This window comes from Xyrauchen texanus, chromosome 41 (genome assembly GCF_025860055.1).
Source record: "Xyrauchen texanus isolate HMW12.3.18 chromosome 41, RBS_HiC_50CHRs, whole genome shotgun sequence".
Taxonomy (NCBI): Eukaryota; Metazoa; Chordata; class Actinopteri; order Cypriniformes; family Catostomidae; genus Xyrauchen; species Xyrauchen texanus.
Genome location: NC_068316.1, coordinates 25,788,937 through 25,811,502, shown reverse-complemented (window position 1 = coordinate 25,811,502; position 22,566 = coordinate 25,788,937). Strand labels below are relative to the sequence as shown.

Here is a 22,566-nt window from a genome sequence, read left to right as displayed (position 1 = left end):
ACAACTGTATTCAATCACATAAAAGATAACTTTATTCTGTGGTATATCTGCAACAATACAGTATTTGTACTCTGTAGTTATGACTGATGTAGCTCCTGGGGTTTAAGGGCCGCAGAGTAGCAAGTGTTTAACCGAGTAGATTTAGCCTAGTATCTCACACATACAAAATGTTCTGACAAGACGTTCAAGGTCAGAAGACAAGGCCTGACTCCCTGCCTCCTGCATATGGGCATTTACCCACGCTCCCTAAACCTTTTCTGATTGTAACAGCTCAAAGTGATGGCCGATAGAGTTTATACAAAAATAGCTTTATGTTCAACTGGCAGTTTTAATTTTATTATGGCTGTGGGTTATGTAATCGAAGACACCATGACAGGACATTTTGTGGCACTGAGTCCATATTTGTCAGCTTTAAGATCATCTATATTGTAGTATATTCCTAAAAGTTGACAAAACAACTTTTAGCAGATATGTTACACATTGGCTAAAAATATTGACTATGCATCTTTTTTTCAGAGGTTTATACAGATTATTTTCTAATACAATCCTCTCTAGAATGAGAATTCCTCGCCCCATAGTACCATACAAATATTTGTCTTTCATATTTGATTATTTTGCTGCAAACACAGTATGTTTGTGTTATCAACGCAAGAACCACCGTGAGTACTAGTTGTTCCTGCCATGGATGCATTGCAAGAAATGCAAAGATTGCAAGACTGAAATTAGAAACTTTTTTGTACTATAATTGGAAAATAGTGTCATCAATAGCAGTGAACTTCCACAAATTAGTCCAGACTGCAAACAATACTGGAGTCCACACAAACTGAACCAGAGAGCAAAAGCTCTAGTGTGAATTTTTTGTTTTTACATAATACAGCTTGGCCAAGTCTGAAGAAAGAATCAAATCTTACATAATGGCTACAGAAGGACTCTTTTGTGTTTATCATTGTCATACTAGACAAACTATTGGGGCTATCACACTAACGCAATCTGTCTTAAGATCTTATGATTTATATATATATACTGGCGGCCAAAAGTTTGGAATAATGTACAGATTTTGCTGTTTTGGAAGGAAATTGGTACTTTAATTCACCAAAGTGGCATTCAATTGATCCCAAAGTATAGTCCGGACATTACTGATGTAAAAAAACAGCACCATCTTGTTATTTTTGATCAAATCTAGACAGGCCCCATTTCCAGCAGCCATCACTCCAACACCATATCCTTGAGTAATCATGCTACATTGCAAACTTGGTACTAGAAAATCACTTGCCATTATATCAAACACAGTTGAAAGATATTTGATTTGTTAAATGAAGCTTAACATTGTGTTTGTTTTTGAGTTTACACAGTATGCAATAGACTGGCATGTCTTAAGGTCAAAATTAGGTCAAAAATGACAAAAAAGAAACAGATTACTCTAGAAACTCATCAGTCAATCATTGTTTTGAGGAATGAAGGCTATACAAAGCTTGAAATTGCCAAAAAAAAAAAAATATGTAATTCAGAGGTGTATACTACAGTCTTCAAAGACAAAGGACAACTGGCTCTAACAAGAACAGAAAGAGATGTGGAAGGCCAGATGTACAACTAAAGTACATCTACAGCAAGTGCTACAGGAAGTGTGGGGTGAAACGTCACCTGAGTATCTGGACAAACTAACAGCTAGAATGTCAAGGATCTGCAAAGCTGTCATTGCTGCACGTGGAGGATTTTTTTTATGAGAAATCTTTGAAGTAGTTTAAGAAGTTATGAAAAAAAAAATAAAGTAATTTTTCATGTTATATTTGTCCTGACTATACATTGTGATCAGTTGATCACTTTGGTGAATAAAAGTACCAATTTCTTTCCATAAAAGCAATTGTGTGTGTGTGTGGGTGTGTGGGTGTGTGTGTGTATGTATGTATGTATGTATGTATGTATAAATATATAATATATATCTATTTTAGGAAGCCAAAGATGACAGCGGGTGTCTTGTCTGTCCACTCTGTGATAAGGGCTTTCAGACCCAACACCAGCTCACCATGCACATCCGCCAGGTAACACACAAACTCTTTTACCTGTCCAGTCCTCATTTCATCTGCTGTACAGACTTAAGTCAGAGTAAACACCATATACTGTATAAATAGATGCATAAAAAATATTTTGTAATGTGTTGAACATTTATGCTACAAAATACTAGAAAGACATACATTCAGTGTTTTGTTGGCTGAATAATTGTATCATGTATACAATAGTGCAACATATGTTAATGTTAAAGTCAAGTATCCTCAGTCTTTAGTAGTATAGGAATAGGTATAGTGCTTATCTACATTGTTTGTCATGCTAATATATGTACTATCCTTTGGCTATTGTTGGAAGCCATTAGACCAGAAAGCTTGGAAGTGTTCTGTAAAGGTGATGGGCAAGACATTATACACTGCCTCAGTAATGTTAATTTCCTCATTGTCATTATTCATTGTGCTTGTTCCACTTTTTTATTTTTACACCATAAATAAGCAAGTTGCTGAAACCCAAAAATTGCCTTTATGAATTTTAGAGGTTGACTAATTGTGGATTTTGCTGATACAATAACTAAGGTGGTGGGAAAGACCAATAATAACCGATTAATCAGCTGATAGTTTTTAAAGTTAATTTATAGAATGTCATAAAAATGATATTTTCTTACTATGATGGGCACAGACAAAGAGTCCTAAATGAATAAAATCTCAGATGCAGTTTATTGTTCAACTAATATCCCAAAAATTAACCAGAGAAATTCAGATTTGTTGCATAACATGGGACTTTTTGAAGTATAAGCAAGCCCAAAATCACCGGGTACTCTTATTTTGAAATGATGAAAAATCTATCAGCATAGATATTTGCATATAAAAGCAACGATCGGCACAGTTTAATCTATAAATCTGATATATCTGTCTCCTTCTAATTAATTTTATATATATATATAAATATTTGTTGAACCATAAATTAGCTGACCTAATTTAATTTTTCCTCTAGCACAACACCGATAACGGGACTTCAGACCACTCTTGCAGTATCTGCGGGAAGTCTCTGAGCTCAGCTAGCTCTCTGGACCGTCACATGCTAGTGCACAGTGGAGAGAGACCCTACAAATGCTCTGTGTGCGGTCAGACATTCACTACCAATGGCAACATGCACAGGTCAGTCCTGGCTACTTTCAAACTAAATGACTGCTGTGGAGCTCTGGCAATCCAATCCTACCTACCAATCTGGAGCCAAGTTGTGTACCTCAGAGTCAACTGCAACTACAAAGATTGTTTTGTGTGTACCAAATTCTAACTGAGTTTACATTTCTTAAAGAGAACATGAAGCAGCTTTTGCAAAGCATTGAACTTCCACAATGATGTATAGCTGATTGAAAGAGAATATATACTACAAAATAATGGTGGGCGGAATTTGATTGGATCTTAGGGGGGGTGAAACAAACATGCTGTAAGAAAGTAACCAAATATTAAAGATTCAGTGGTAAAATTTTAGAATCACCCTTACAAAAATCAAAAGCTCTGCCAAACCCCTCTTGCAAACTTTTTGCCACTCAGTATTTTCACATGCAAGTAAGCTATGAGGCAAACTCTTCATTAGCCGCATTTTCACTACCAGGGTACAATGAGGGTGTTCTAGTGTGTGCCAGGGCCAGTTGCGTACCCACTGTCAATTCCATGGCTCGCCGATTACCCGTGGGCCAATCAAAGCCAACTGGTCTTAAACACAGTGTCTTAACATCATATGAGTAAGACGTGACACTATAAGTGTGTGAGATTTAGGGTAAGAAAGACGTGCAGTAGTAGGATCATCAACACTGTGTCGAAAAACCTTCTGCTTAAATATTCTACAGTGAGCTGTAATCCTGAGATAAGCAATTGACATTGTGTGTGTATGTGTGTGTGTGTGTGTGTGTGTGTGTGTGTGTGTGTGTGTGTGTGTGTGTGTGTGTGTGTGTGTGTGTGTGTGTGTGTGTGTGTGTGTTTGAGTAAGCAATATGTTTGCAAATATTTGTGTTTTCCTAGTGGCTCGATGTTCATCATATATTAAATCAGAAGCAGTTCCAATTGGTAATAGATTAAGTGCAATGCAGTTGCTAAGGTGTTCTGAGTGGTTGCTAGCATTTTGCTAGGTAGTTGTTAAGGTGATCTGAGTGGTTCTAAAATGTTTTATGTAGTTGCTAGTTTGTTCTGGGTGGTTGCTTTTGTTAGGCAGTTGGTAGGTTGCTATGGGTGATTTCTAGGTAGTTGCTGAGGTATTATGAGTAGTTCTAGCATGTTGCTATCGACCAAAGCTGCGCGACTATGCCGAGAGCCGCCTGAGACATGTAAATTACCTATCACAGTTCATTTTGTTGTTACATGCTATAGCATGATAATAGGCCGGCGTAAATCACATTCTCACTCAGATGGTCCCTATATCAAAACCACGACAGGCGCTTGTGCGTTTTATTCTCCCTCTCTCTCAGCAGTTCCCTGGAACTATTAACTGTCTTGTATGCATATGCCATTTACTATTACTGTGTATCCGCATTATATTGTCATATCGGCCAACCTGCAACCCGTGATTGTTCACATGTTATGTAGTTGCTAGGGTAGACTGGATGGTTGCTGGGTGGTTACTAGGCAGTTGCTAAAGGTTTCTGAGTAGTCGTTGGTGCATTGCAGTTCGGTTGCCATGGTGTTCTGGGTGGTTGCTAGTTGGATGCTTACAGGCCCATATAAAAAATGCCAATCCCAAAGGGGTTTTTTTTATACCCGTTTTATCATCCACAATGTAAAAATCATAAATCTAATTGATTAGAAAAGTAAAGCACCTCAACAAGCTGCACAATTTAGTGCATGATCTTTCATGTCCAGAATGCAAACGGTGCAAGTTATGTGCATACACAAGTATAATACTCAGTTAACCCTAAATGTGAGTAATAGTAATAGAGATGCTTGGCTTAGCAGACACCACCAAAAACATCACATGTTCACGTTCATTTTTAAAAGCACAAATTGAGAAGTTTTAGTTTCTCAGAGATGTTGTGACTTTTTTAGAGAAGTGAAAGCTTGTTGGTCGATTACAACCCTCAAGCCTTGCCCTGTCTTTGTCATTTTGTTGAAAAGTTGCGCAGAGGATGAGTGTGCCACAAAGATAAATGAAGGCGTTGGTTTGTTTCTGTATGTTGGTGTGCGTATATGCGTTCTTGAGCTGGGGTTTGTGAACGGGACATCCATGCTCTCATTAAAGCAGAGAGAGCTTTGCAGGAAGTTAAGAGTAACTTTAAAACACCTCCCCCACTTGTGTGTCTCTCTCTCTCCCCCAGCTTTGGTCATGGTATCTTCTCCCAGCAGGCCTCGCTGATGGAGGGGGTAAACACAAACTTCCTCCCCAAGGCTGTGAGGGGTGGTGGTGTGTGTCTGTGTCTGAGTAAAGATATTGTGTGCAGGTTTCTTAATTGTTGTTAAAGTTCCCTTGGGTAATATGGTTTGAATAGGCACTATTAATCACTGTTCTCTTGTAGTAAGCAGAAGTAAAGTGGAATTATCAGGCAGCATTGGAAATACTACACTAAGTTTGATTTGCATGGAATGTGCGGCAGTGACAGATGTGAAGGGAATCTGGTTTTACTACATTGGCTGCTACTGCCCTGATAACATGTCCTCTTTGTTTCCAGTGTTGTCGATCTGTCGGAATTTGAATGAGCATAGTTTTACACTTGATTCAACTTGAGTGGTGTTTGCTCAAGAAAAAATCGAAGATTAATTCAATACATTTCTTGCAAAAAGATTGTTTACACAGACTTTCGAATGATTCTGTGTTGCGTGCTGTAGAATCAAAAGGAGTGATTTATTCAGGAACCGCACTACTGGTCGCGCTATTATGTTTCACGCTGTAGATTCAAAAAACAAGCTCGTCAGAGCTTCAGACGGCGACTAAAATGGTAATGGTCAAAATAAATAATTGTGACATAATTAAAAATCGACACTTGCAGGGGCCTGGGTAGCTCAGCGAGTACTGACGGCCACCTCTGGAGTCGCGAGTTCCAATCCAGGGTGTGCAGACTGACTCCAGCCAGGTCTCTTAAGAAACCAAATTGGCCTGGTTGCTAGGGCATGTAGAGTCACATGAGGTAACCTCCACGTGGTTGCGATTAGTGGTTCTCGTTTTCAATGGAGTGTGTGGTAAGTTGTGCATGGATTGCAGAGAGTAGCATGAGCCTCCACATGCTGTGAGTCTCCATGGTGTCATGCACAACGATAAGCGTGGATTGACTGCCTCAGAAGCGGTGGTAAATGAGACTTGTCCTCTGCCACCCTGATTGAGGTGAGTAATCATGCCACCACTAGGACCTACTAAGTAGTGGGAATTGGGCATTCCAAATCAGGGAGAAAAGGGGATTTAAAAAAAAATAAATGACACTTGCGACAATCGGTTGCAAATACGTGCTTTTTTTCAGCTGTCATCTTGTGAGTTCTTGAATTACATTACAATATTTCTTGCATATCACCCAGCCCTATTGAGGATAGAGGTTTAGAACAAATGATTACAGATTGTATGTTCAGAATGTTTCCTGGGTCAAAAATAGACTTCGGTGGTGACCTGATGTATACGGTCATCCACATGCTCATAATAAGTTATTACTTAAAGGTGCACTCAATAATGTTTTGTCCTCATTTAAAAAGATTGACTTATAAAGAAATACATTTTAATTTTGAAACGCATGTATAAAATCATGAGCACTAAAATTAGATGAAGACTCCAGTCATATCAGTAACCTTATAAAAGCTGTTTTATTCTTCATAGTGAGGGTACCCTCATGGGGGCTGCCATTTTAGAATCACATGATCATCTGATTACTACTCGCTTAACCTCAGTAACCATCCTGTTATTTGACACTTTCACTCAGGGATAAAAATGAATCCTGGCTAACTGTGAATTGTGTATTTCCACTATGGCATCGACAACTGGAAACTATTGTGTTTAAATAATGATGCGTCCAAGCCACTAAGTGTCAGTGTAAGTCCAAGATGACATATTCAAAAAATTACTGAGTGCACCTTGTAATTGTATTTATGTTATCATTAGATATTAGTGTATATGTGTGTGTGTGTATATATATATATATAATATATATATATATATATATATATATATATATATCACACACACACCTAAAGGATTATTAGGAACACCATACTAATACTGTGTTTGACCCCTTTCAGCCTTCAGAACTGCCTTAATTCTACGTGGCATTGATTCAACAAGGTGCTGAAAGCATTTTTTAGAAATGTTGGCCCATATTGATAGGATAGCATCTTGCAGTTGATGGAGATTTGTGGGATGCACATCAAGGGCACGAAGCTCCCGTTCCACCACATCCCAAAGATGCTCTATTGGGTTGAGATCTGGTGACTGTGGGGGCCATTTTAGTACAGTGAACTCATTGTCATGTTCAAGAAACCAATTTGAAATGATTCAAGCTTTGTGACATGGTGCATTATCCTGCTGGAAGTAGCCATCAGAGGATGGGTACATGGTGGCCATAAAGGGATGGACATGGTCAGAAACAATGCTCAGGTAGGCCGTGGCATTTAAACGATGCCCAATTGGCACTAAGGGGCCTAAAGTGTGCCAAGAAAACATCCCCCACACCATTACACCACCACCACCACCAGCCTGCACAGTGGTAACAAGGCATGATGGATCCAGTTTCTCATTCTGTTTATGCCAAATTCTGACTCTACCATCTGAATGTCTCAACAGAAATCGAGACTCATCAGACCAGGCAACATTTTTCCAGTCTTCAACTGTCCAATTTTGGTGAGCTCTTGCAAATTGTAGCCTCTTTTTCCTATTTGTAGTGGAGATGAGTGGTACCCGGTGGGGTCTTCTGCTGTTGTAGCCCATCCGCCTCAAGGTTGTGCGTGTTGTGGCTTCACAAATGCTTTGCTGCATACCTCAGTTGTAACGAGTGGTTATTTCAGGCAAAGTTGCTCTTCTATCAGCTTGAATCAGTCGGCCCATTCTCCTCTGACCTCTAGCATCAACAAGGCATTTTTGCCCACAGGACTGCCGCATACTTGATGTTTTCCCTTTTCACACCATTCTTTGTAAACCCTAGAAATGGTTGTGCGTGAAAATCCCAGTAACTGAGCAGATTGTGAAATACTCAGACCAGCCCGTCTGGCACCAACAACCATGCCACGCTCAAAATTGCTCAAATCACCTTTCTTTCCCATTCTGACATTCAGTTTGGAGTTCAGGAGATTGTCTTGACCAGGACCACACCCCTAAATGCATTGAAGCAACTGCCATGTGATTGGTTGATTAGATAATTGCATTAATGAGAAATTGAACAGGTGTTCCTAATAATCCTTTAGGTGAGTGTGTAAATATATATATGTGTGTATATAAGACTAGCTACATTGACCTAATCATAAAAATGAGGAGCCATCCATGGTCTTACCTATGCTTATGGCATTGCCTTATATATTTATAAGGGAAAAGGGGTTTAAAGTGTGATGAGAAGCGTATTTATCATGTATAAAGCGCAGAACATGAGATGAATGTTATTAGTTTTGTTTTGGCTAAACGTTTTGCTTGGGCGGCTGCCGAAAATTCTTTAATGCAGGAAAAAACCTGATGTTAAATGACATGGTTTTTCCTTAAAGTTCTATGATGCTATTCGTGCTAGATTTTAAATCATTTTTACATATAAATATTTTAGCTGTTAAAAATAAAAGTATGTTTCAAAACTGGCAAAAGTTGACTGGTGGTTTTGAGGCCCCATGCATGTTCAGGAAGCTGGGATCTGTCTTGTTGCCAAAGCATCACATGAAATTGGGAGGGAGGGCTGGGAGGAGGGAGTAGCTGTTGCCATGGAGAAAGATCACAACCGAGAAGAGTCGGCACACAATCTGATTGGTTCCTTTTATTTGCTTTTGCCCTTTCAGCCTGTTACACTGCTGAACAGCCACAGGTTTAAAGGAGGTGCCCTTGCTTTGACTTTGCTTTAAAAGGAGGGATCTTTCTGACACCACAGTGCCCTCTGTCTTTGTTCTGGGAGAGTGCGATGGAATGCAGGGATTGGATGGAATGGGCCTGTTTATGCATCAGCAAGTTTTATGATCCTGTACAGATTAGCCAGCCTGCTTGTAAAATGCCCATATTGACATCCTTGATTCAAGGACAGGAAGCTTAAAGGGATATTTCTCCCAAAAACGAACATGTTGTTATCTCACCTTCGTGACATTTCTTGTTCTGTGGACGCAAAAAGAGATCTTTGGCAGGATGACAGCCGTAACCAATCACTTTCATTGTGTGGAGAGAAAAAAAACAAGATTTAATGAAAGTGTATGGTGACTGAGGTGGCCTAACATCATCTTTTGAGTTCTACAGAAAATGAAAGTTATGCAGGTTTAGAGTAAATTATGACAGAATTTCTATATATGGGTGAACCACCCCTTTAAGTCTAACGCTATTAGGACAAAAAACAAAACAAAAAGGAACTGCCACACCATTATTCATAACATTTTAAATGAATTATTCATGATTCATCCTATTTTGAATGACTATCGGAGCCATGCAGAACACATCGTTATTGCGTACAAGCAACATGCGGCTAGTTAGGATTCTACAGAAGACTCAAGTTACCTTCCTTTATGAGGTTAAGGTGAAGATGGTTTCCATCCAATCACAGTTTGCTGACTTGGCAGTGTTGGTTTTCTGTGATTGGTCAGAGGCGAGGTCAGAGTCCAGAGCCGAGAGATATAACAGACTGTCAGGTCCCCACACGGGCGTCCAGCATGCTGCCTGCTATTAATAAACCACTGACTGCAGAGTGAAAACTGAGACCTACAGGACCAGGGATGTGTGACCTTTTTTCACACATGCACATACACTCATCTGAAGGACTTTTATAAAACAATATTAATAGGTATTTTTTTTGTAGATTTGATTTTGTGAACAATTAATATAAATCTTTTTGTATTAGTCATATCTGTTTGCAATGGTTTCATTGAGACAAAAGATTAATACATTGTGGAACTTTGGAACATAAATCAAGCATCTTTTTAATCATCTATATCTTTGGGCCTCCACCTCCTATTTCGACTTCCTGGTTTCCGCAATATCTCCCTTGAAAATTAAGAGGATCAACTTCTGGCCCTTTCCATGCAACATTAGCACTCCTTCCGCCAATCTCTCCTTGCCATCTTGGACTCCAAATATGCACTTCTAGTGGCTTGGGGATAATTGCAGGAGTTTCAGCCCATTAGCATTGGGTCCCAAAAGGATGCACAGGGGTTCCTCTCCCCGAAATAGACAGAATATTATTCATGAATTACCCTTGTCTATCAAATAAGTGTGAGGTAACCAACTACTAAGATTCTATATGCACTTTTAACATTCTGTCCATTTTATTCTCAATAATTAACAAGCTTACTCCCTTCTAAATCATAGCTTTTATGCTTCTGTCTTTTAAGATCATGCTGTAGAATTCTTCTTTTGTAAATGACTTCCAGGATAGTACATATAAGTTGCATTGACCTCTATTCAGTGTGTGCATTTATGTGATTTTTAATTACGATTTAGAGCATTTCCTCATCTACAGTCAAATATTAGAATGACATTTAGCAGATGTTTTTTCATGAAGATTAATGAGCCATTCACACTTTAACATTGTTCTTTTTCTTTATTTATCCGTCTGCACTGTTTTTGAATGTAGACATTCGCTAGACATCTTGGACCGTTGCGCAATGTTTCACTCATTAAAAGAACTATCAACTTTTCAAAATGCATCTCGATTAGGATGAGGGAAAAGACTATTCAGTTACAAATTGGGATTCTTCCCTGATAAATTTAAAAATAAAATGCCTGTTTTGCTTAATATGCTATAATATAATATTCTAATGGAAGATAGATGTTGATAGAAGTAATGTTCCTGGTATTATGGATAATCCACAGGTTTATTTGTGAGTGTTTTTCAGGAGTAAGTCTGCAGATTCTGTCTGACATTCCGATAATAAATAGTTGCATTAAAAAGGGTCAAACAGTTGGATGCCATGAACTTCATGTTGCGCCACAGCAATATTTATAATCTTACAGCTATGCGCTTTGAATGCAGTGACTCCCAAGAGCTCCTGTTACACTGAAGCGCATCATTCTGCGTATATCTCTGCATTTTGTGCTGCTCTGTATTATAGCTTTTCTTGTTTTTTACATTTCTTACTTTGATAATTTGTGCGAAACAACATTACAGTTATTTCGCTTATTTATATGTTGAATATCCATTAGTTACCCGGTTAAAGGGCATTGCTTGGCATCCATAAATACCTTTGAAATGCATAAGATTGGGTCACATGGACATAATGCAGCCACTGTATAAAAAATTATTTTCTTAATTAGTATTTTTTTTCTTCTTGTTTTCCAGTTAAAAAAAAATAAAAAAATGTTTTTTTTATTCAAACAAGATATATTTACTTGATGAACAATATAGTATACGATATTAAGTCTTGTTTTAACAGGAATTTAACTAGGTTTATTTACATTTATTATGCTTAAAACATGAAAAAAACTAAACTACAATGGGTTAAACTACACCAGGAGTGGTGGTGGTATAGTGGGCTAAAGCACATAACTGTTAATCAGAAGGTCACTGGTTCGATCCCCACGGCCACCACCATTGTGTCCTTGAGCAAGGCACTTATATCCAGGTTGCTCCGGGGGGATTGTCCCTGTAATAAATGCATTGTAATTCACTTTGGATAAAAACATCTGCCAAATGCATAATTGTAAATGGGTTAAGACAAATAAACTGAATTCAATGGGAAAACATGTTTATTTTTCTTACACCATTAGCAGATTTTTTTAAAGCATAAAGTTCACTTAATTTTGTCAGATTCCTCTAAAAGCAAGACTTAATATTTTATGCCATTTTGCTTAAGTAAATATATTTTACTTGAACAACGTTTAGATATTTTTACTGGAAAGCAAGACATAAATATAAAATTACAATGGGTTCCTTTCCTAGCGAACTAATAGCTCAGACAACAACTAATCGATTATGAAAATTGGAATACAACTGTTCCTCAAACATTTCTTTCGTTAAGTAATGTAATGTATACATTTTAAAGTGTGTATGAGCTTAGCACAAACTTAACCAAAATGACACTCGTCTGTCAATGAAAGCATCGTGCTCACCATGCTTCCCACTGCAAGACAACAATGGGTGATCATTTAATCAAACCGACTCTTTCCTCTTTTTTTTTTTTTTACAGACACATGAAAATCCACGAAAAGGACTCTGCCGCCTCCATCCCCAGCAGTCCCACCCTGTCTCCGCCCAAGCGAAGACGCTCCTCTATCACCAGGCGCAAACTAAGCCAGGAGGAGGACCGCGAGCGGACAGACGAGCCATCCAGCAAAAAGGTAGTTGTAACCTTCACCATCTTACCGTGCCACCTCTGCCCCAGAAGGATGCTCTCTGAGTGGGGTATATGTAGCTGACGGTGACCTGTGTGCCACAGGTCCTGGAGGATAGTGGGGCAGACGAGCAGGGTTTAAACAGAGGGCAAGAGGAAGTGCTGACCTGCCCTATCTGCTTCAAGATCCTTTCCTCCAAAAACGACCTTGACGCCCACATGGAGATGCATCCTGACACCACACTGAGGTATACACAAGCATACCTTCACTTACAGGTGCACATAAATGCAAACAGTTTTGGGGAAAGTAACATGTTACCTTGTTTCTAGTAAAAAGGCTGCTAATTATACTACATAGTTACTTTTTCTTTACCATTACTTTGTTGAGACACTCTCTCTTCCAGTATGGTAGTGCTAGTATGTGGGGTTTTGTAATTATTCAAAGTGGTATTTTTGATATTGCCAAATGTCCTACTCAAATATATTGCCTGCACGACCATCATACACATGTAGACATCACACAACTTGCAGTGTAGACAGCTTTTTTTTTTCTTTTTTCGTTTTAATGGGAACATAAAATGTCACGTGCTGCGTAGGCCTACGCTATGGGTATGGTAAAATATGTCAACTTCATGTACTTTTTATATAACTCAGTAAATACATTAAAAAGTAATGCAAATTAATACAAATAACTAAAAAAAAGTAGCGTGCTATGTGACTGTGTAAAACGCATTACCCCAATACTCAACATAAACACTATTCTAAATCATGTATTTAATATTAGAGATTTGTGAAGAGGCATGATTTTAATGCATTAAAACTGACAGGCTTGGTAATAAAGAACTATTTAAGGTTATATATGGGACTTAGTTTTAGCCTATCCTATACTTTCTGCTCAGTATATTATAGCTGTCCATTATGCTCAGGTAGGAATGTTGTCTCTTTGTTTGTCTGAGGTGGGAGTTGTATTGCAGGGGGATGCCAGTATCTGGGGCTTTAGGTTGGATCCCTTCAGTTGCTGGGAGATATAGTGGCATGCTTTGTGTTGGAACAGTCATAATTTAACACATCCGAATAGAGAGCGGGCAACTCTTGCTTACCAACTATGCAAAGCACTTTTGTTTCACTGTCCTTATATAAAGTTTGTTTTACTTGACTACTTTATATTCATGTACAAACATGCATCCCTACACATACTTTTTTTTATACCATTTGACATGTTTTATGGGTTGCCCTGAAGAGATTTAGACTATAATGAAGCAATATTTTGTTTTGTGTTTAAAAAAAAAATGGTTTTATTGAATTATTTGGCTAGACATCTCAAACATTGTTAGCTTTACTGTAAATAATCCTGCCTACACAACTAATCCTGTTTGCATGTCCCCTCCCAGTTATGAGAGGCCTAAGAGGTTCTTCCTTTCCTCCCTGCATGTGGCCTCCAGGCTTTGGGCAAGGGAGTGGCAAGTAGAGGAAAGGGGGAAGAAAATGGAGGGGAAGGGACAACAGAGGTTGTGTGGTTGAGGAGGGGGAATATAATGAGACACAGAAGGAGTCTTCTGCAAGATGCATTCTGCAGGACATCTTTGTGTTCATGCATGCATGCATGTGTGTGAGGTGGAAGCTGTGTCCTTGGAGACATTAGTCTGCAGACTATCCCTCTTAAGCCACTCAACCGACAGCTAGCTCCTCTAACTCTAGTTAATGGAAAGCTACACAGAACGGGTGTAGGTGAAGGAACTTAGCAGGGGTTGGCTGGTTAAGTTTCAGAGTCGTGTTATTGTTGTATGGAAGTGCTGCAAATTTAGCACTAATCCTGCATAATCACAAGAACTAAGAGTGCTAGTTAAGGGGATCTAGACGGCTGTGAATTGGGTTCTACTGTGAACAGTTTTTAAAGCAAAATACACATGCATAAACCTACAGAAACAAGGATGCTTTCAGGATACAGACATGTTATCTGTCTCACACAAACTCACCCCTTCCAAGTAAGACAGAGACTCCAATATGTAAACACTATAATAAAACTAATTGTTCCAACTTTGATATCTGATTGGATGAACCATGTTCAAAGACTTTGTAAAATAGCCAACAGCATCCTGAAAAGTGGTGCTTAGTGTAATTACAGGTAACGGTGCTTGAGTACTTTTCGTAACAAAGTTAAATTTAAAAGAATATATATATATATATATATAAAATTATAAAACCATTCACAAGCAATGTTCCTTAACCTGTTATCACTTTAGCACATTGTCTCTCAGACACACTCAAACACTCAGACTGCTCTGCTGCCCCTTGCGTGGCATTGTGTATGTCTGCTGAGATGAAAGCTGCTTAAAGTCTCTATGGACACGTTGTCACCATGATCAGGGGCAGGGCATGCGATAAGACCCATGCACAGCGTCACAGACATTAGCCAGCTGTCTCTGTAGCACCCAACAAACACAAAAAGAGAGCTGTTGTAGGCTAGGGTGTGGTTGTCATCCACTTTCCAACTCTTGGTTAACTCCCGAAAACCCAAGCTGTATTTTTCTCTGTGGGTATGTCTGGGATGCGTGCATCTCTACAGCATATTGAAGTTTCTTTTGTAATGATGCTTATTTTATAATTTTTTGTCAGTTTGCTATTGGATATGATCCGTAACAATGGTACAGCGTCTTACATAAGTGTTTTTATTTCTAGATGTGATTTGTGCTGTATCTCGTTCCGGACACCCCGTGGTTTGCTTCGCCACAACGCAGCTACCCACAAGCAGCTGCCCACAGACCCCAATGGGCGACCCTTTATCCAGAACAACCCCTCCATCCCTCTTGGATTTAATGACCTGGCTTTCATTGACTTTTCCTGCCACAAGTTCCCTCAAATTGCCCAGGTAATCAACTAAAAATGGTTGGTTTTCTGTGGTTACTCTGAGCCCACACAGTACAGTATGTAGCATATATCTAGCATGAAAGTTAATAGTTTTGTGTACATTTCAATTTTGTTTAAACCCACAGATTTGGTGTGAAACAAACCTTCGTCGATGCACTGGCAAATTTCATCGTTTTGTATGTGAGACCTGTGACAAAGCGTTCCCTCTTAGTTCAGCTCTGGACCTGCACAAAGCTTCTCACGAGACTACCATTGGTACACAAAAGACAGCTTCACCCTTAATTATAAAAGATGAGATTCCCACTACTGAGAAAAGCAGTTTCATGGATTCCATTGGCTTGCAGCACATCTCTCAGCTCAAGCCTGCTCTCTCTGAAGAGGATGTCCAACAGGCCAAGCTAGACAGCATCCGGGTTATCTACGTGGAGTCTAACCAGTACACCGTACCTCAGGAGGCTGGCCTTGTTGGAGGGGTTAACCTGTCTCTTGTAGACCCGACAACTCTTCAAGGCCTGTCCCATCAAGAGGCTCTCAAACTACTATCCCTTCAGCCCTTCCAAAGTGGGTTTCTGGTGCAGCCAGATGGAGGTATGGTGGTGAAGCCTGTTTGTGGGGAATCTAGTATGGAGCTTGCTGATATACAACAAATACTCAAAATAGCTTCAGCAGCACCAAACCAGATCGCTCTTCCTCCTTTATCAAAGGCACCTTGCAGTGCCGTGCAGTCGGGCTACAAGCAGATGCCTCCGCTTAAGCCAAAGCCCTTGGTGGCTCCCAGAACCAGTATGGTAGCATCAACCCCACCACCCCTCTTAAACACCCAGCAAGCTTCACTGGGCTGCATCAGCCCCAGCCTCCCACCTCCTGCCAGCCATCCTCTTAAGAATACCAGGGAGCTATCTTCATCTTCTGCATCCTCTTCTGCCAGCAAACAGGCTTCCACAGAGGGGATACAAATGGAGGCTGAGTGTATGGGAGATGCCCATACCCCAATGGACATGGATGAAAGGCATATCAAGCAGGAATTTGGCAAGTTGGAAGAGAACACTGGAAAGAAGGGAACATCTCAAAAAGGCTCATACCCTTGCCGATATTGTGACCAGGTCTTTGCATTCTCTGGTGTGCTGCAGGCACATATGCGTTATCATTTGTGCACCATACCCAACCAATGCAACATCTGTGACTATGTTGCCCCAGACAAGGCAACGCTGATTCGCCATTTGAGAACACATAGCGGTGAGCGGCCCTATATCTGCCGGCTCTGTCATTACCCATTCACTGTCAAGGCTAACTGTGAGCGTCACCTTCGCAAGAAACACATGAAAAACAATCGCAAGGAGATCGAGAAAAACATTAAGTATGTTACCTCATCCACATCCACAGCAGACATTCTTGAGCAGGCTGGAAATAGTGAAAATACCTGTCGCTTTTGTGGGGAGGACCTAAAGTCCTTCCGGGCCCTACAGATTCACTTACGCACCCACAATGGCTGTCAGCGAAAGCCATTTGAGTGCAAGCGCTGTGGAGCAGCCTTCCTTGCGAAGCGTAATTGTATCCATCATCTACTGAAACAACATCCAGAGGTTCAAGAGCAGGATATTGAAGAGCACATCACCCTAGTAGCTGTATCTACCAAAAATAGCCCAATCCCATCTCCTCTCAACGGAATTTCTCCTAGCACTTTGGTTCAGTCTATCAAAGTGGAGGACCTCAGCTTCTACGGTGCAGATATAGATCAACCTCTTGACTTCTCTAACAAAAGTCGTGGGGATAGCAGTGCTGGAAGTGTGAGTGGATCCCCTGGGATCAAAATTGAGCCTACTTCGTATGACTCGTCCATGGAACCCATTGATCTCTCTATTCCTAAGAATCCTGCAAAGAAGCTTAAACAAGACATTGATGCCATGTTTCCAAGAGAGGTTAAGAAAGAACAGTCATCCATTAGCATTCTTGCCCAGGCTCTTCAGGCTGATAAGCCCCTTGATGAGAAGTCCCAAAAGCTTGGTTGCTACCAGCTCCCTGTGGCCTTGACCTCCCTGACAGGTAGTCCTAATTCTTCAGGAAGGGCCTTGCGTCTAAAGCCCCTGCTTCCTAAACCCCCCTCTACTGCCATGAAGGAGCTTCCGCCACTAGCGTCTATTGCTCAGATAATATCCTCTGTTTCTGGTGCCCCCGACCTTCTTAAACGGGAGAACACTAAAAGCCTTCAGCCTGATTCTGATACAAATGGCAGGCAAGAATCACCAGATTCATTGACAGAGGAGCTCCTCTTAGACCGCTCCAAGAAGAGGTCCAGGAAAAGGCCTTCCAACAGCACACCAAAAGAGAAACCGGTGATGATTGCCACAGACCCGAACATCGACTTGGAGTCCAGTGGGGAGTTTGCTAGTGTTGAGAGGATGTTGGCAACCACTGATACCAACAAGTTCAGTGCTTATCTTCAGACTAACACAGTTGAGCTGGCAAGAAAAGGAAGGCAACAGACAAATGCTAGTGATGAGAAAGAGGTGAAAGATGAGAAACATCCTCCAGCCCAGCTGACTGCTCAACCTTCCAAAGGGAAGAAGAATGCATACTCAAATTCTGTGCAAAAGATGACCTGTCCCTTCTGTCCTAGAGTCTTTCCTTGGGCCAGCTCACTCCAGCGCCACATGTTAACACACACAGGTAGTCTTGACAGTAGACAGTTTTTCTGGCTACACCACTACAGATTTTATTGTGTTGCTGTGTCACCCATTGTAGAATGAGTGTAATTTACTTGAGTTTTTTCTTAATTCCTACAGGTCAGAAGCCATATCCTTGTCCCCAATGTGATGCCTATTTCTCGACCAAGTCAAACTGTGAGCGACATCTTTTACGAAAGCATGGCATTTCCAACCGAGTGCTTAGGCGCAATGGTGTCATGTCACAGCATAAAGAATCTGAGGATGGCTCACAAGAGAGTGCAGGTACAAATAAGAATATATACTAAAAACATGAAATTGCTTCTATATTTCAAATAAATCATTTATTGGGTGATGAGCAAATTAGTTAGACTCTTAAATCTAAACATGATTTGTTTTGCATAATATAGGGGAGCTTTGAATTATAAAATGAATATAAATATGCGGTAAACTATACACTGTCATATTCAATATTTAATATTTTTTGTTGAAGATTTTACAGCCGATTGTCAGTTTGATACGGTCATTATTAAAAATTAAATGGCAGCTTGCTCATGTGTAATATGTGTCAATGTGTATTTTAGAGAGCACATCTGAGACTGACCTTCCTGTGGGTGAAGCAATGGATCTCACAAGAGCTGACCTTGAGAAACCTGATGCATCTGATGCTGAGAAACCCTCACCAGCTAAGCTGACAGAAGCAGCCATAGAAGAGCCTCTTTCTCGCAAAGAGGAGGACTCACCAGCCCTTGAGTCTTTGAAGCACAATGACCAAGAAAAACAGGAAGACAATTCCTATAGCAATAAGACCCTTGATTTGACCTCTTCCTCCAAGCCAATGGACTTCAAGTCTGCTGAGAATGACCAGCCACAGTCTTCCCCTGCAGCAGATTGGGACTTGTCTGAGAAAGCTACACCTCAAGAAGAGTCCAAGTTCACCTGCAAAAGTTGCAACAAGAGCTTCCGCTACGCTGCCACTTTGAACAGACATGAGAAAGTTCACCTGCAAGATGTAGCATCAAACTCAACTAATGTACCTTCAAAAGCAGATGATCCAGTTGTGCCTTCTGAAGCTAAGAAAGAGGTTGCAGAAGAGGAGGTGGAGAAATTCTTAAGGAAAGGCACAGCAGAAAATGAGGGAACGGGCAGTGTGGTGGAGAGTGGTTCCGAGGAGGATAAAGAGGAGCGGAGTGATGAAGAGGGAGTCGCAACTGAACCAAAGAGTGCTGAGGGCGAGGCAGGGGAATCTGGCAGCAAGCCGGACAAGAGGAAAAAGGTGTGCAATATATGTAACAAACGTTTCTGGAGCCTTCAAGACCTCACCAGACACACACGCTCTCACACAGGTAATGAACGCATTACAATACTGAAAGTTTTAGGTAATCATTCTGTACTTGGAGTATTTTAAATAGCTCTTGTTTGATAAATGAAATGTTTCTAATTATGTTCCTGTCATGTTTGTATTAGGTGAAAGGCCTTACAAATGTCAGACATGTGAGCGCACCTTCACCCTGAAGCACAGTCTTGTCCGGCACCAGCGTATCCACCAGAAACCACGCGGAGCTGATGGCGAGGGGTCGATCTGTGGGGTCACAGGTGGAGCAGACGAGGAGGGCTTCAGCGGGCGCTCGGCCAGTGAAGGCGAGTACACGCCCACCAGCACCAATCCACCCTCTGAGAATGAGAGTGAACTAACAGAGACTGTGAAGTGGGAACCTGCTCCCCAGGAAAAAGAGAAAGAGGAGGATTGTGCACCCTCTATACCAGCTGTCAAGCTGACAGAGATGGAAGAGTTTACACCAACCTCCCTGAATGAAGAGAAAGGACCTGCACCAGCAAAAAAGACATCCAAAGAACCGCCAGCAGAGGAACAAGCCTCAATTTCACAGACCACATTTGATATAGAGCCATCAAATGGATTCCTTCACAGCTTACTGGAGATCCAAACCAAGCCCACTACTGATCACATTTTGCCCATGTCAGAGCCGCCACTGCTTGGCGTGGATTGAAGTGGGACTCATCGTCTCCTTAACTTTGTGGTAAAATATTGTGCTGCAATAAAAAGCAGTGCCATATAACAAAAGTGCATTGCAATGAAAAGAGAAGCAATGACTGATTCCAAGTACCTTTCTACTTTTTTGCTATATCTTTATCAGCATTTATCTTGATCTAGATTTTTACAGTATTTTACAACAATGATTATTAATTTTTTTTTCCTGAATCCTGAGAGAACTACTTTAAGCAATATATGAACAAATTAGTATATCATATTGTACAGTTCAGCAATAGCAAAACTGTCCTGAAGAAGCTGGTTTATACCCTTATCCAGCAAAGGCTGAGATTAACAAGAGAACATTTCTACTGAGAGGCTTGAACCCAAGTGCAAAACTGGAATATGCAAAGAGGTCTTGTTCATCAAATGGCTTCTCTGTGACTTTTAGTCCTCCTTTATTTGTCAGTACTTTACCCTTTTGTGTAATTCCTTCAATAACAAAGGCTTCCAGAGTAATTGTTTTATCACAATAATGAGCTCTGTTGTTATGGGTGCCATTTTTTTGGGAACACCCAAGCAAAGATCAGTGGGGTCAACCTCGGAAAGGTGTTCAAAAGCCATCACACAATGTATATGGGCAATGTTTGCCCAAAATAGATGATAAATGTCCAAGTGCGTTGGTTTTGTCCATAGTTGGCAAAAAAATGATGGACTGAGGAAACTGCAATGTTTTTAATTTCAGGGCTCAGGGATTGCTTTCCCTCAATCCCAGTATCAGCTATGTAAAAAAAAAAAAGTAAAACACAACAAGAAAATACCGTAAGCCCACAAGTATGAATCTGATGTACTTGAGTAAAAAATGAAATGTGTACCTCTGTCCAGGGTTACTGTCTTCCAAAACATCACTTTTTATGCCTTACTCTTTATCTTCTGAGCTTCAGGTAGGTGTCTCACTTTTTGCCGGGCTCATGAACTACAATTCATGACGTACTTGAACCCTGTCGCCCTGCTGCCTCCTGTCGGGACGTGTCGTCCTGCAAAGCTCCTCAACTAGGAGGACCCTATGTCAATCACACTTTCTTTTGTAGTGTTGGAAATCTCTTTGACCTCTCTCAGTTTTATTAACTCGTGTTGTAAAGAAACCTCAGAGACAAACAAAGCAAACCTCAAAGGGCACGGAGACTGTTTGTAATCGCATGAATTGGTAAGCATCTTCAAATACAAGCCTTTTGATTTCCTGCTGCAGCCGTCTACCAAATGGATGACTGTCGGTCAGCATGTCGCTGGTGTACGACATCAGTGAAATGGAATATTGAAGTAATAGTGGGTTTCTTTGACTGGGGACAGTGAGAGAGCTCGTCCCCAATTCCTGATTTGATGTCATCGTATGCTCTCAACATCAGGCCATGTTTGCCACCTAGTGGTGTAAATCGAGCATCTCTGCTGACTCTGCTCAGGCATGAGACTTGTAGTATTGGATGAACTTGAATGCAATTGCAATCGCTTTCTCAATCTGTGTATTTCTGGACTTCTGCTTCTCCTAATGCCTTTATCTGGGTTCATGTGAGTGTGTTTTGTGTTGGTTTTGTGTGGAAGCGGTTGGTTTCCTGGTAAGAATGCTCACGGACTGTTTTTAATGTATTTATTATGACCCAGTGTGGGTGAAGAAGTAAATGTGGAGAAGCCATGTATTAACACAATTATGCTGCATAAAAAATGATTGAAATTCAGTGATTAGCATCCCAGCTTTAATCTGGGTCTTTGATAACAATAATCACTTTTGATCCGAAAGCTTTACGTAGACCTTTGTATGCATTTTATAGAATGTGTGGTCTGTTTCTTTTATCTTTATTATATTATTATTTTGATTGATTACTTCAGTTTGACAGAGATACAAGTTGTTTTCATTGATATATTCTTTGCGTATAAAACTGTGAAATTTACTGTGTTCTTCTGCTATGGGTGAATCGTTAGGGTAGATTTGCATGATAACCTTTTTTTTGTTCAGTTATAGATTCATTTCTTTTTTTGCCCCACCTGTCACCCCACTTTTTCTCTCACTCAGGGTTCTACCAAAAGGGCTTTCTCACATAGGTATTTTCCTAAGTTGGAAGAAAAGAAAAAATATCTCCACCTATACATTTTGAAAAAGTTGAACCATCAATCACTACTTTTTAGCACTTGACTGTGAATTCAAATGAACAGGATGGAGTTATTTAAATCCACATTCCTCTCCTGGGTTTTCTACAAGATTTGTTCTCCGTTTTCCCTTCTGTTTTTTTTATCCTCCCGTCTCCATTCCCTGGAGAAGAACGGAGACCTGTCACTGTTTGACATGCTGACTGATGTAAAAGGGAGCTTTGTATCGCTGCTACATCCCCAAAAATAATTCTACTGTATTTGAATGAAACCAGAATCACCAGAACATTTTTGGTACACTACTTTTGTTCTTCGATTGAGTGCTTCAGAATCAGAAATGTAAGCTGTTCTGTATCAAAACTATCCAAGCAATAAAGATATTTTAAAGAAATGTTTTCAAACGTTATTTTGTTTTTGTCATTTTCAGATTTCTGCTCATTAATACACAACCGTTGGGGTTCTTTAGTCCAGCATAATCTTGAGCTGGCTG

General features: G+C 40.3%; 1 protein-coding gene across 3 annotated transcripts in view; it reads left to right on the top strand.

Moving 5' to 3' along the window:
* The window catches only part of LOC127634175 (ras-responsive element-binding protein 1-like), a 69,634-nt gene extending 47,086 nt beyond the window's left edge, over positions 1 to 22,548 (top strand). For all 3 annotated transcript variants that reach the window (XM_052113601.1, XM_052113602.1, XM_052113603.1), the window contains 9 exons: positions 1,950 to 2,039; positions 2,998 to 3,161; positions 12,270 to 12,420; positions 12,519 to 12,661; positions 15,093 to 15,282; positions 15,407 to 17,948; positions 18,065 to 18,229; positions 18,529 to 19,290; positions 19,412 to 22,548. In XM_052113601.1, coding sequence (XP_051969561.1) covers positions 1,950 to 2,039; positions 2,998 to 3,161; positions 12,270 to 12,420; positions 12,519 to 12,661; positions 15,093 to 15,282; positions 15,407 to 17,948; positions 18,065 to 18,229; positions 18,529 to 19,290; positions 19,412 to 19,953 — 4,749 coding nt within the window. In that variant the 3' untranslated portion in view covers positions 19,954 to 22,548. The remainder of the gene's footprint in view (positions 1 to 1,949; positions 2,040 to 2,997; positions 3,162 to 12,269; positions 12,421 to 12,518; positions 12,662 to 15,092; positions 15,283 to 15,406; positions 17,949 to 18,064; positions 18,230 to 18,528; positions 19,291 to 19,411) is intronic.
* The last annotated feature ends 18 nt before the right edge of the window (positions 22,549 to 22,566 follow it).